This window comes from Bos indicus, chromosome 11 (assembly GCF_029378745.1).
Source record: "Bos indicus isolate NIAB-ARS_2022 breed Sahiwal x Tharparkar chromosome 11, NIAB-ARS_B.indTharparkar_mat_pri_1.0, whole genome shotgun sequence".
Taxonomy (NCBI): domain Eukaryota; kingdom Metazoa; phylum Chordata; class Mammalia; order Artiodactyla; family Bovidae; genus Bos; species Bos indicus.
In genome coordinates, this window is record NC_091770.1 from 66,374,385 (window position 1) to 66,389,140 (window position 14,756).

General features: G+C 42.0%; 1 protein-coding gene across 1 annotated transcript; it reads left to right on the forward strand.

Moving 5' to 3' along the window:
• Positions 1-221: 221 nt before the first annotated feature.
• Positions 222-9,695, forward strand: PNO1 (partner of NOB1 homolog). The gene is made up of 7 exons (XM_019970416.2): positions 222-553; positions 778-927; positions 3,083-3,166; positions 3,354-3,414; positions 3,654-3,771; positions 8,171-8,241; positions 9,136-9,695. Exons 1-7 carry the CDS (start codon positions 347-349, stop codon positions 9,201-9,203), a joined length of 759 nt encoding a protein of 252 aa, XP_019825975.2. The 5' UTR covers positions 222-346; the 3' UTR covers positions 9,204-9,695.
• Positions 9,696-14,756: the final 5,061 nt, after the last annotated feature.

Sequence of the window (14,756 nt, forward strand, 5' to 3'; positions counted from 1 at the left end):
TAGTGCAGGCATACAAGAGTTTCCTTCCCCAACAACACAAACTTCTTTATGGATTTACCTATTGCCTTTCGTACAGATACAGATTATGTGTTACAAAGCGTGCTGACTGCGAGAGGTGGGGGCAGAAGGCGAACCTAAGAATCAGGCATATTTTAGGACAGCCCTTCCCCCTCACAACAAACACGCACAAACTCCCGCTTTAGGTCCCCTGCTGGGGACGTCTTAGGAAAGAGGGCGGACCCCTGGGGCTGGTTGGCGGAGGTTGGGGCCTGCGAGGCGCGCCTGCGTGGTATAGCCTCGCACGTGTTGGAGCTGGAAGTTGAGGTTGGGCTGGAGGTTCTGGAGAATGGAAAGCGTGATGGAGGCACAGAGCCCGTTGGCCGAGGACGGCTTCAGTCAGGTCACCCGCAAAGGTGGCCGGCGGGCGAAGAAACGGCAGGCCGAGCAGCCGTCCACGCAGGGGGAGGGAGGCGACGCGAACTGCATGGACACCGAGGAAGCCCGACCCGCTAAGAGGCCCGTCTTCCCGCCCCTCTCCGGGGACGGGTTCCTGGTACTGGCTGGGACCGAGGAACAGGAACGGGGCTGGGGCCAGAGACGGGTCGGGCCGGTGGCCTCTGGGTGATGTTGACGCTTTTTCTGGAGTGAAGCTCAGAGCGGCGACTCTCCTGGTGTTTAATCTGTCCAATTAAAGGACGCTTTTTGAGGATCAGTTGTTTTACAACTTCATCCTCATTCCTTTAGACAACTGCTGAGTTGTGTTTTCTTTTGTCATAGAGTGGGAAAGAAGAAACCAGGAAAATTCCAGTCCCAGCTAACAGATACACGCCACTAAAAGAGAACTGGCTGAAGATATTTACTCCTATTGTGGAGCATTTGGGACTTCAGATACGCTTTAACTTGAAATCGAGAAATGTTGAAATCAGAGTAAGGAGACTATTAATCACTTTAAAATATGCTGGGGTTTTTCTGTCCTAGGAAGAAAGAATAGACTTTCTAGGAATTCTTAGTGGGACTTACCTTGTTGAATGAGTTTCTTCCAGTTTGACCTGAAATTATACTAAAATACCAGCTGCGTCTCAGCACATTTTTAATACTGTTCTGTGTTGATTGATTAAAGGGTTAATAAAGAGGTTATCGTAAACAGATGTATGTAAATGAGCAGCCGAAGTACTTGCTGCAGTACAGGTACTATATTTTAGTGTTACTTTTTAGGAAAAAACAAGTTTTGAGAGTAAGTGTAAATTATGTAAAAATACTTGTTTATTCTTTGCATGATGTCAGTCTAGGAGGTGGACAATTAAAATTAATAGACTTTGGGGTTTTTTCCTGTGGGTTCCAATTTTGCATCAGAATCAGTGACCAAAATTAATTATCATTATCAGGGCTGTTATAAGACTTATTTCTGTTGAGGGATTAGAATAATGGAGCAAAGCAGAGGGGCACTGTTTTAAATAGTTGGCAGAGTTTAAAATACAGAACTTGACAGAATTTCTCTTTGTTCTCAGTTTCATTTAGGTTTTTTTGGTTTTCTGCCAGAACTTCTTGTCTGCTTATAAGTTTGCTTTTTTTATTCTCTTTAAATCTCATTTCGCTTCTCCATCCTTTTTGCCAGAGCCAGATTAATTTTCCCAGACCACACTGCTTTTATTGATATCTTCAGTATCTCTGAAAGATAAAAGTATTTGAATTTGCCTTTGAATTAGGAGTCTCATTCTCAAGTCCTCTTACCATTGCTTTGAACATTTTCCTTGTCCCTCCTTAATGGATGGATTTGCTCTGTGAAGGCCTTCTCCCTACTTCCTTTTCCTTCCTACTTCAGTTTCATCATCTTTTAGAGTCTAGCTCAAGTTCTTTCTCCTTTACTGTCAGTCCATTTTTTCAGTCTAGTCTTCAGGGCTTAAACTTATGTTTTGCTGATTGATAAAAGGCTTAATAAAGAAGTTGTCAGAATCTCTTGATTATGTATTACAGCACCATCAGTTTGGACTCCTCTGACATTTGTTGATACTGCTCTGTGCCAGTGTGTGCCACATAGTGGTGCTTTGGCAGGCATTACATCATTTTGGTCTTGAGAACAGCCCTGTGAGGCAGATAACATACCCCATCTAATAGATGTGAGGAAACTGGCCAAGGAGTATCTTGGGCAAAGTCATCAGTGCTAGTAGGGACCTCTCAGGCTCTTCTGTTCCAATTTATTTTACAGATAAGAAAACTTAAGGCTTAGAGCATTCATGAGACTTGCCTGAGGTCACATATGGAATTGGGCCTGGAATCTATAGTTTTAAATGTGCTTTTACACAACCCTGCAAGGTTTCAAAGTTGTCAAATACGCACAGTCTCCTCAACTCAACTGTGAGTCTGTGTGGGAGAGCAGAACTCATGGTTTTGGAATCAGATCCGTGTTCAGATTTTACGTTTTCATTTTGGTACTTGAGTTTCCTCTAATGTAAAAGTACTTATCTTGCTTAAATTTAGGTTGACATGAAGATCAGAGCTATAGTGTGTCAAGCACCTTTGCAGTGTCATGTCATTTACAGGGGTTGGCATTTCATGAAGAGTGCCTATTTCTGTGATTATCGAATAAAATCTTTGAGGGCAGGATCATTGCTTAAGCCGTTCTTGGTAGTTAGTACTAGAGTTGTTGCTTTGGGAAAGAAACATCAGCACAGGAATGGTGGTTGAAGTTGGGAGATGAGACCTGGACTCCCAGGGAGATGGCACTGAAGAGGACCAGCTTGGATGGGAATGAACTGAGGACGGAGGTCCTTCAGAGTGGGAGTGAGTGGAGGGATCTCGCCAGTAGCTCCAGAGTCAGATCAGCCATGGAGTGCAGTCGGTCTTTTGACAGTGTTTGAGGGGAACTGCCCAGCCCTGGAGCTAGCCAAGTTTTGTTTTGAAAACTAAACACAGTACTTAGGTCACCAAAAACTGGGTCACAGAGAATATATTGGGAAGGGTGATGGTGAAGGAAATTGCAATAATGGGTAAGGTCAGTCCTAGTAGTTTGCTAGAATGTTGCCGTTTTCATTTCCAGCTATAATTTGTGCCTCTTACCCCACCTTTTTTTTTTTTTAAACAGACTTGTAAAGAAACTAAAGATGTTAGCGCCCTGACAAAAGCAGCTGATTTTGTGAAAGCCTTCATTCTTGGGTTTCAGGTGGAGGTGAGTGATTTCATGATAGCTGAAATGGGGGCTCAGAAAACACTCCACATGAATGTTTTGATAGATTTGGGCATTTTTTTGTTTTTTGAGTGTTCTAGTTTTACAATTTATGAGTTAGCGTAACACTCACGCACTCACACAGGTACTTGAATGGAAGCACCTCATAGTGTGTATTTCTGTATTGTAGGACGCACTTGCCCTTATTAGACTGGATGACCTCTTTCTAGAGTCTTTTGAAATTACAGATGGTGAGTGTATGGTGGTCTTTTTGTATGAACTCCTGGATGGTACTTTTGTACTGCTGACTTTGTATTCTGCATGACTCTCAGCTTTCCGGTAGCATCAGTTGAGCTGTATTCTTAGCAGCTTTTTAAAAAATGCATGTTTTGGGTCTTTTAGGAGGGAAATTTGGCTAATGATTAAACATCTGTGGAAGTGGGTAATGCTGCAATGGCTTCCTTCCTGAGGTCTTGCTTTTCTCATTTAGTTAAACCTTTAAAGGGAGACCACCTGTCCAGGGCAATAGGCAGAATTGCTGGCAAAGGAGGAAAAACCAAATTCACCATTGAGAACGTGACCCGGACGCGGATAGTTTTAGCTGACGTGTAAGTATGTGATCTTGAGAAAACTATTGTCATAATTTACATATGGTCTTTTGCTAGTTTCAAGAAGTGATTAAGATTGTATTTATGCATGACGTTAACCCCTAAATCCTTGTGAGGATATGCTTTTGGCTGAACAGTTACCTACTCTGAGAGCAGATTTAGTTGAGAAAAATCTTTAGATGTTATAGCTTTTTTCTCAGTTTGCAATGAAGGAAATGTTGAGAATCACTGTTAAATTACATGACAGGGGAATATTTAAATAGTATCACGGGAGCGTATTAAATCCGTAGAGGAGAGCAAGAAGTACACGTGTTCAATGCCATCATGAGTCTTTGCTTCAAAAAGAGAATAGTCTTATGGACATGGGAGAGGGGAGGACAAGGTGAGATGTATGGAAAGAGTAACATGGAAACTTACATTACCGTATGTAAAATAGATAGCCAATTTGCTGTATGGCTCAGGACACTCTAACAGGGGCTCTGTATCAACCTAGAGGGGTGGGATGGGGAGGGCGATGAGAGGGAGGTTCAAAAAGGAGGGGATATATGTATACCTATGGCTGATTGATGTTGAGGTTTGACAGAAAACAACAAAATTCTGTAAAGCAATTATCCTTCAATAAAAAAATAAAAACAAACGTATATATACACATGTGCATGCACGAACATATAAAGGCCTTTCATAAAGGGAAGATGAGTGTTGCACGTTGTTGGGAAAACTACAGAGCAGTTATATATGAACATCAATAAGATGATATGGGCTTAAAATAAGGGTGCAGGAAGTCAAGCTAGGATTACCCTTCTCTGCCTGCGGGTGAAGCCGCTCCGTTACCAGCTTGGGGTTACTGGCAGATGGCGCAGAGATTATACAGTGCCGAGAAGTTGGGAAACGAAGCAGTTGACTGAGGAGGAGGGATCTGCCTGCTACTAAATCCAGAAATAATTTTATTTAAAGTCATCTCATCTTTGCTCTGAGCTGAGGGGCTCACTATTATTTTCAAATCTAAATTTTAGACTGTTTTTTATACTTAAGTGGAAAACTGTTAACGCTGCATTGGTGGCCCTGTTTACCTAAAGGTAAGTGTGTTACAGCGTTGACCTTTCATGACTTGAGCCTGGAGATGGGGCTCCAGAGTCATGGGAAAAGCTCTCTTGAACTAGAAATTTCCCATACTTTGAAATATCATATACAGTCCTAATAGTTTTTTAATTTAGAAGTTTTAAAATGTAACTGATTTGCTGTAATTCTAATTATTGTTAGGACATTATATTAAGTTTATAATTTATAAAAGCTGCCCTTGTAACTTAGATGGTAAAGAATTTGCCTGCAATGCAGGAGACCTGGGTTTGCTTCCTGGGCCGGGAAGATGCCCTGGAAAAGGAAATGGCAACCCACTCCAGTATTCTTGCCCGGAGTATCCCATGGACAGGAGCCTGGCAGGCTAGTCCATGGGGTCGCAAGAGTAAGACACAACTTAGAGACTAAACCACCACCAAGTATTATTTTCTAAGGCTTGGGTTAAAATCTCCTTGTCAAATTCATTTTTTAAATAGCTGTATTACAGTATGATTTTCATTCAGTTAAAGTCACCTGTTTTAGGCATGTAATTCAGTGAGATCCTGGCAAATAGTCTCTCTAGTCCTGTGACCCCTCCACACTCAGCTGTGTCACCCCAAAAGTTCCCTGTGCATCTTTGCGGCCCTTCCTGATTGCCAGGCAGTCACTCATCTTTCTGTCACTAGGGTTTTGCCTTTTCTTAAAATTCACATAGGTAAAAATACACAGTATGTAGTCTTGAGTGCATGACTTCTTTTAGATAGCATGTGGTTTCAAGTTTCTCCAGTTTGTTGGTGGTTAGCAGTAGGTTTTTTCCAGTGCCAAGTACCAGCAAAGAGATACACCGTCCTGCACTTTTTACTGTAGGTAGGCTAGTTGGAAATCCATGTGTGCAGCAACTCATGTTAATTATGACATAGCCATAAGATGGACTGCTATGCACCCGTAAATGTTCTTTTTGATGAGTTGCTGAAAACCTGGCAGAGTAGAATGTGAACACGATATAAAACTAACATCCATTTGTTCCAGATACATTCAGTATATCGAATGGGAAAGAATGCTGCCTATGTCTGGAGACCTACATACATCCCATTCCAACTACTGCCCTGAAGCTTTGGTTGTTTTAGTAGCTAAACTACTCACTCTGTATGTGCTTTTGCTTCTCTATTTCCTCATCTTTCGTGCCTGACTTTTACAGTTTTATCAAAGTTACATATACACATACTTAAACTGCCACTGTCTACTTCCATTTCCACCTCCTCTGAGGGAGGGAATTTCAAGTCTTCAAACTGAGATTTTCTAGCTAAACTTTAAACATTATTTATCTCTATTTCCAAATATCTCTATATACCAGCTTCATTTTTTTCCCTCAGATTCACTGTTGATTTTCTCCTGTGAAAGAGGAAGGCTTGTGCTTTTTCATCCCCACCTCCATCTCCACCCTGCCAGCCTTTTAGCAGGCCAGTTTGCTTGCCTTGCCCTGTACTCTGTGGGTTTTGTTCAGTTCACGCTCAGTATTGTCTGAGTGTGAAATTGGTGCTGGAGTATTAACAGCTGAACCAGATAGTATCCTGTGTTTATCTGTCCTTTGCACCTTTGTTGTCACATGAAGAAATAATTCTGAATGTGTCTCTCTGCTTCCTCAGTGTTGCAGTGACTAGAAAGCTATACCTGTATCTCCTCTTGGTGGGCTCAGACATATGAGACATTTTATAAGTCTCTGCTGGAGGTTTCTGTTCCCAAAGCACTGTCCCCTTCTCCCTGGCCCCCAGCTGCCGTCCTGGCTTTTCACCATTGCCCTTTGTGGCCTTCGGTGTTTGAGCCCCTCGGTTCTTGGATTCTTTGTCCCGCTTTGTTTTGGTGGCACAGATGGTCCTGGAGCTGGCTTAGCATAGGAAGGACATTGGTGAGACCTGGTTTTCAAGATGTCTTCCACTCTTGTAAATGATTTTCATTCAGAGCTGCTTCTAGTAACTTCATCTTCTAATCTTTTTTCAGTTTTCTTAATACCCTGTCCTTGATTCATGAGTGAGTGAAAACTGCTTTTCTCATCTCACTAGTTTTGTTTTGCTTTTCTCCCTGCAGAAATTTCTGTACCGCTTTCTTCGCCTGCTGGTCACGCCGCCTACTCTTTTGTATTAGATGCTTTCCTCGGGTTCTGATTCCTTATAGTGAGAGCGTCCTGTGTAAAAGTGGGACCATAAAGAGTGGACTAGAAACCCTGGGCTCGGGGCACTTGCAGGTGGGGGTGGGGGAGACTGGTGGACTGTTGGGCTTCACTTGGGTGATTGCCAGGCTGTTCCTTTGGGAAGCCCTGATGTCAGTATCTTTAGTCTTTCCCATTGAGGCCAGCTTCCCCTTAGACGTATTCTCCAGTCCTTCTGCTGACAAACGTCTGGAAGCCAGTTGTCTTTCTCTGTGCGGACGTTCACATGACATTGCCTCCGTTCTGGTCATGGTCTTCCTACTTGTGCTGTGCCTGGTGCCCCTGGTCGAGACCCCAAGTCTCTCACCTTCTCCAGTGAGCAGCTTACCACCTTAATTTTACTGGAGTAAAAGAAAGGGTAGTTGGATGGTTGCCTGTTGCCTAGAGTGGGGAAGAAAACCTGGGGATCATCTTGAACTGACTTTAACTTATTCTCTTGTTTTTAGCCTCAGTTTTACTCGTTTCAGAAATGTCTGAGCCTGTGGTGTGAAGAGGGTTCTGCTTTGGGAAAGGGTTCTTCCCCTGTAGATTTTGGCTTCGGTTTCCTAAGTTTACTGATATTTTGGAAGGTGAGCTCAAAAAAGTAAAATGCTATAATATCAGTCTAATTGGAGCCATTCAGCAAGGAATGCACGTTAAAAAGGGTCTGGATAATCCTCAGTGATGAAGAAATTTAGATCATTTTTAGAAATATTTGCATTTGAAATCCAAATTATTTTAACTAAGTATAGTTAATGCATCTAATTTGCATCTAATCTCAGTTCTGCCAGTGTGTCATCTTGGCCCGGTGTTTTGATTTCTCCCAAACTTCTTTCTCATCTGTAATGTGGGAATAACTTCTAATAAAGCTTGTGTGAGGATTAAATGATAAGAACATGTATATAAAGCCCTAGCGTATGCAGAGTACTGAATGGAGGGAAGCCATTATTCACCAAGAATCTTGAAGAACTTAGGTTTTAATTCACTTACCATAAAATCCTTCCTTTCAGAGTGGATGGTAGTATATTTACAGTGTTGGGCCATCACCACCACCTTTATGTAGGAATCCGTCTGTCATCTTTCCAGAATTTCTGGATCATGGGACTTAGTTAAGTAAATGCTTTTTGTGGCTAACTTGTCTCACTGTATCTCTTGCAGGAAAGTTCACATCCTTGGTTCTTTTCAAAATATCAAGATGGCAAGAACCGCCATTTGCAACCTCATTCTGGGTAACCGCAGTCTCTTCCTCTGCTGTTTTCTCTAAAGGAATAGAGAATTTAGGAACTCAGATCACATTGCATATCACTTTAGGGCCCAGTTGATAAAGGTAGCAGGCAGAAACTCTTGGGGTTGGCAAGTGTTGGCCCAGAGAGGAAGCTGGAATATTTTCGCTTGGATTCCATCTGTGAGCCCAAGAGAAAGGGCTTATTGGATCATGTTGCTTACATCATGGCTGTGTCCCCCTGAGGAGACGCACTGGGACTCCTTCCAGAGTGGGGGGCAGGGGGCAGTGTTTTAGGTTCAGCCAAAAGGGAGCTGCTGATTAGCATCAGCCGTTTTAATTACCCACTTGGTCCCATCTTCAGACCATAAAGTACTGTCACCTGTGGTCAGAGATGCAGGCTATAGCGCTTGTTGGGAAAACATGGAATCCGCTGTGGTGTCCAAGGCTGGGGCTTCCCAGGTGGAGCTAGTGGTAAAGAACCCGCCTTCCAGTGCAAGAGATATGAGAGCTGCAGGTTCAGTCCCTGTGTTTGGAGGATCCTCTGGAGGAGGGCATGGGAGCCCACTCCAGTATCCTGGCCTGGAGAATCTCATGGACAGAGGAGCCTGGTGGGCTACAGTCCATGGAGTCACAGAGGCAGATACAACTGAAGTGACTTAGTACGCATGCCCAGGTCTGACTGGACCAGCTGCTTTTCGAAATACTTTGACAACCTGGTGTCTTTGGCACTTAGGATTTTAAAGTATTGGGAGAGTATTTATATGGTTTTCTTTATGGCTCTTTTGTTGATTTAAGGAGGATCCAGTGGGAAAAAGTCCTAGGCAGTGTTGCAGGCTATTGTCTGTCTAGCATCTATACATATATTTGTGAAGATAAGTGTTTTTATTTTCTCCTGCAGGAAATCCTCCATCAAAGGTTTATGGCAATATTCGAGCTGTGGCTAGCAGAGCAGCAGACCGATTCTGATTTCACATCAAGGACTTTTAATCTTTGACCTCTATAGAGAAAAAGACTTTACTTCTACATGTGGTCACCGGACACTGTATGAAGAACTTTTCAGTCATGGGAACCATTTATTATTACTAGCACATTAAGTATAATTTATCATTGTTTCCATTTTAAATCACATGTAGCAGGTTTGCATAGTTCAAATCCTCTTATTTGGGGGGAAACCTCTTATTTTAAGCAACAGTTCTTTATTTTCTGAGTTTTTTATTTATAAATTTGTTTTCTAAATTTATAAACATTTCTTCTCTGTCAATTGTAATTAAAAGAATTATCTCAGAAAATCTGTCTGAATTATGACCCTTAATAGTGAGTGGTGTGTGAATATTTTAGACCCAGGTCATAAACAGCAGTTCGAATATACTCTGTGAAATAAGAAAGACTAATCTTTGCACCTATTTTTGCAGTTTTTAAAAATAAGTGTTCAATAAAAACAGTCAGACCTTACCAGTATTGGGTATATTTCTTCTAAGTAGTAAGGTGAAATGTAATAAAAGAATTTTTACCCCTAAGAAAACTATTATATTCTGCAAATGTAATAGATTGTTTTAACAAGCCTACATGTTCTTTGATTCATATTACGCATTTTTTTAATGAACTCACTTCATTAAATTGTGACTGTGATGATACTATTCTTTTGTATATTATCTCCACAACCCTTGACCAAAACTTTGAACTTTAATTAGAAAGTACATGTAAGAACGAGAACAAGTATTAAGTATTGCTATTAAGAGTTCTATGTGTTACATATGCCACTGTCCCGAACTAGCCTGTACACTGCATTGGTATTAGACATACTTAGTATTACAGTGGAAATCCAGTGGGAAATGGCTGGAAATGTCCCAGCAGTATTTTTTTTTTAATCCTTTGGCAGCACAGCAGCATGGAGAGAGTATGTGTATGATACCGTTTTACTCCTATCTTTTCGTAAAGTTGGAATTTGTTGGCACTTTGTTGGTCTGCACAGGCTTCAGCAGGTACTTGCCTACTCCCTGTGCCTTGTCTAAGAAATCAGATACAAAACTCTGACCACTGAGGGTGTACTTTTCTGAGGTATGGGTCCACAGTTTTCAGAGCGCTTGGACTGAAATGAACTATTGCTCGGTAACCATAAACATTTTATGTTTAATTTTTTTTAAAAAGCATACTTTTGACTGGGAAAACACAGGTGCTCTGCTAAACTGAAGTTATCTTTTGTTATTATTTGTATTTCCTCTTGAAAGTTTCTTACATAGTTAGAATTATCAGTAAGAGAGCAATGTATTTCTCTGGCAGTTGCTAAAATCTGGGATACTGTTGAGCCTCTCCCTGATCAAGCATCCCCGCCCAATAGGGAATTTGTACTTCTTGGGACTTTAAAGAGAAACAAAATGTTACAGGCATGTGTGCTCAAAGTTGTGTTGGACTCTGTGACCCCGTGGACTATAGCCCACCAGATTCCTCTGTCCATGGAATTTTCCAGGCAAGAATGCTGGTGCAGGTTGCTATTTCCTACTCCAAATTCAGTTCAGTTCAGTCGCTCAGTCGTGTCCAACTCTTGGCGACCCCATGAACCACAGGCACGCCAGGCCTCCCTGTCCATCACCAACTCCCAGAGTCCACCCAAACCCATGTCCATTGAGTCAGTGATGCCATCCAACCATCTCATCCTCTGTTGTCCCCTTCTCCTCCTGCCCTTAATCTTTTGCAGCCTCAGGGTCTTCCCAAATGAGTCAGCTCTTCGCATCAGGTGGCCAAAGTGTTGGAGTTTCAGCTTCAACATCAGTCCTTGCAATGAACACCGAGGACTGATCTCCTTTAGGATGGACTGGTTGGATCTCCTTGCAGTCCAAGGGACTTCCAAGAGTCTTCTCCAATACCACAGTTCAAAAGCATCGATTCTTCGGCACTCAGCTTTCTTTATAGTCCAACTCTCACATCCATACATGACCACTGGACAAACCATAGCCTTGACTAGGCGGACCTTTGTTGGCAAAGTAATGTCTCTGCTTTTTAATATGCTGTCTAGGTTGGTCATAACTTTCCTTCCAAGGAGTAAGCATCTTAATTTCATGGCTGCAATCACCATCTGCAGTGATTTTGGAGCCCAGAAAAATAAAGTCTGACACTGTTCCCACTATTTCTTCATCTATTTGCCATTAAGTGATGGGACCGGATGCCATGATCTTAGTTTTCTGAATGTTGAGCTTTAAGCCAACTTTTTCACTCTCCTCTTTCACTTTCGTCAAGAGGCTCTTTAGTTCTTCACTTTCTGCCAAGGCCTTTTCCCAATCCACGTCTCATGCACTGGCAGGCGGATTTTTTACCTCTGCACCACCACCACCACCTTACCCATTCTTAGAATGGAACAGTAAAGAAATGTAATCAATTTGACTACACGACAGTGGCAGTTGATCTGGTAGTTGATTTCTTGAAATTCTCTAAGGCCTGGAAACTAATACTGAAAACCTTAGCCATGCTGATCCATATTTCTATGGCATCTATCATGCTATCCTGCTATTAGTGTCTGCCTCCCACCCTAAAGCCTCTGATCTTTCAATGCTCAGTATGTAGTACAACTTCTGATAACATCATGTAACAGTTTATTAACATATTTACTGCTGCACTGGCTAGGAGTATTTTCTTAGTGGCTGATAAGGGAAGAGACCTTGGTGTTTCCTCCTATTGTTCCAGAAGATTTGGACTCCAGTTCTCATCCTATTTACATAAGAAAGCTATGTTCACTGAGCCCTGGGGAAGAGACATAACTCCTGATTACAGAGCCATGGGACAGCATGCTTAATGTTAGGTAATATTGAGTATACAGTGATGATGAACATAACCATCCTATAACTTGTAAAATGCTTATATTCTACAAATGTCAGTGACTTAATTTGGTGAAAGAAACTTATTATTCAGGGACACCAATAATCTTGAGGAGGTTTGGGAGAGCAAGGATTCACTATTTTGATCCGCTTAGCTGTCAGATTTATGATGCCCAAGGGCTTCCCTGGTAGCTCAACAGGAAATAATCTGCTTGCAATGCAGATGTGGGTTCGATCCCTGGGTCAGGAAGATCCCCCGGAGAAGGAAATAGCAACCACTCTAGTATTCTGCCTGGGAAATCCCATGGAAAGGGAAACAGTCCATGGGGTCACAAGACTCGGACACAGCTTAAATGACTAAACCAACAGGGTTAGTGAGAGGTTGAAGTGGCAATGGACCTTAGCTTAAAATGTGAGCTAATGTAATGAGAGATTTTTGGGCATATGGCAATCTCTGAAGACTAAGAATTGTTTCAAGACATATATGATGAGCTTGAACACCATTTCCTCCTAAGTCCTGGACAAAAACCGAGATTCTTTTTCTACCATCTTGTCTACCCTAAATTTTAAACCGTGGTAAATTATACATGATTCACCATTTAACCATTTGTACAGCTCAGTGACATTTAAGTTCATTCTCCTCCAACCATCAACCACCTTTCATTTCCAGAACACTTATCTTCCCCATCTAACACTGTACCCATTCAACACTCAACTCGCTATTTTCACCTCCTCCCAGCCCTTGGCAACCACCCTAGTACCTTCTGTCTTCATGAATTTGATGACTCCAGGAACTTGCATAAATTGAATATAGTATTTGTTCTTTGGGAACTGGCTCTTTTATCTTAGCATGTCTTCAAAGTTCATCCATGTTACATAGTATGTGTCAAAATTTCCTTCCCTTTGTAAGTGAATAATATCCCACATTTTTCTTATCAATCCGTCATTGATGTTTTGGTTGCTTTCAAGTTTTGGCTATTGTGACTAATGCTGCTATGAATGTGGGTGCACAAATACCTCTACAGGTCCCTAGAACTTCTTGGGTAAGTATCTAGAAGGTGTACTGCTGGGTCATACCAGGTTCAATCCCTGGGTTGAAAAGATCCCCTGGAGAAGAGAATGGCAAACCATTCCAGTATTCTTGCCTGGACAGAGGAACCTGGCAAGCTACAGTCCATGGGGTCACAAGGTCAGGCATGGCTGAGTGACTAAACATACATGGTTAATTGTTTGATTTTTTTGAACCATTATACCGTTTTCCTCAGTGACTTCACCATTTGATATCCACACCAGCAATGCACAAGCATTCCAGCTACTCCATATCCTTACCTTTATTTTGCTAATGGCAATTCTAATGAAGTAGCATCTTGTTTTTACTTGTATTTTCATAATGACTAGTGATACTAAACATCTTTTCTTCTGGCACTGGCTATTTATGTTACCTCCTCTGGAGAAGTATCCAAGTAATTTGCCCATCTTCTAATCAGGTTCTTTGTTTCTGAGGACTCTTTGCACAGTCCAGCTAACAATCTCTTAGCTGATATGTGATTTACAAGTATTTTCTCCCATTCTGTGGACTGCTGTTTGACTTTAAGTCATCTTTTCTACTCTTAAAACCATCAGAACTAAGGAAAGAAAGGGAGACCTAGAGCTGAAATGTTACCTATTGATTTAAGCTTAACTAACCCATGAAGAGTCAGAGAACCCAGTGTTTAGTATCTCATAACTAGTGCATGCCTGACAATATAGGTGTTCTGGGTATAAAACACCAAGAGCCTGTATTTCATCTGGGCCAGGTACATCATTTACCTGTCGCAAGACTCTCAAGTCCTCATTATGGTGCAGGCATGGCGTAGGAACCCTACAAAATTGTTGAATGAATAAAAGTCCCAATACTAATGCTTATGAACAGTAACAAAAGTACTGAATAGAAACTTAATATCACAACCTGTAGAAACAAGGTGTTTCCTACTTTAAGTATTTATTGAGTAAACACTAAGAGCTAGGCAGAATCTAGACAACCAGGCCTATCAGTGAACAAGGGACAGAAATGCCTGCCCTTAGGGAGCTTTCATTCATGTTATTTGAATAACCAGGGAAAATAAATACAAAATGAATCAGATAAGAGGAGGTTAAATGTTATGGAAGAAGACTGGGGTAAAAGGAGAATCCGATGTTATTAGTGTGTTTAAATGGTGGCCAGGAGAGTTCCTGTTGAACCACGACATGGCCGAACCCCTCAGAAGCATTCCTTGTCAGGAAAGAGGGTGCAAAGGCCTACAGAGGAAGCAGGGAGGCTGGAAGGAGAGGCAGGGTCACAGACTGGGTTCTCCAGGTCATATGACCTGTGTTTTCACCCAGTGACAAGGCAGACTTACTTATGGTTTATAGTCAAAAGATCAAACATCAACCTACCACAGTTTTTAAACAATCTAAAAGAATGAAGAAAGACTATCCAGTGGTGCTAGCGGTGAAGAATCCCCCTGCCAATGCGGGAGACGCAAGAGATGCTGGTTTGATCCCTGGGTCAGGAAGATCCCCCTGGAGGATGAAATGGCAACCCACTCCAGTATTCCTGCCTGGAAAATTCCATGGACAGAGAAGCTGGGTGGCCAAACAGTCCACGGGGTAGCAGAAGAGTCAGATATAACAGCACACGTGCACACACACAATGGCTGGGAAGCCTAAAGACCACTGCAGATACACTCAA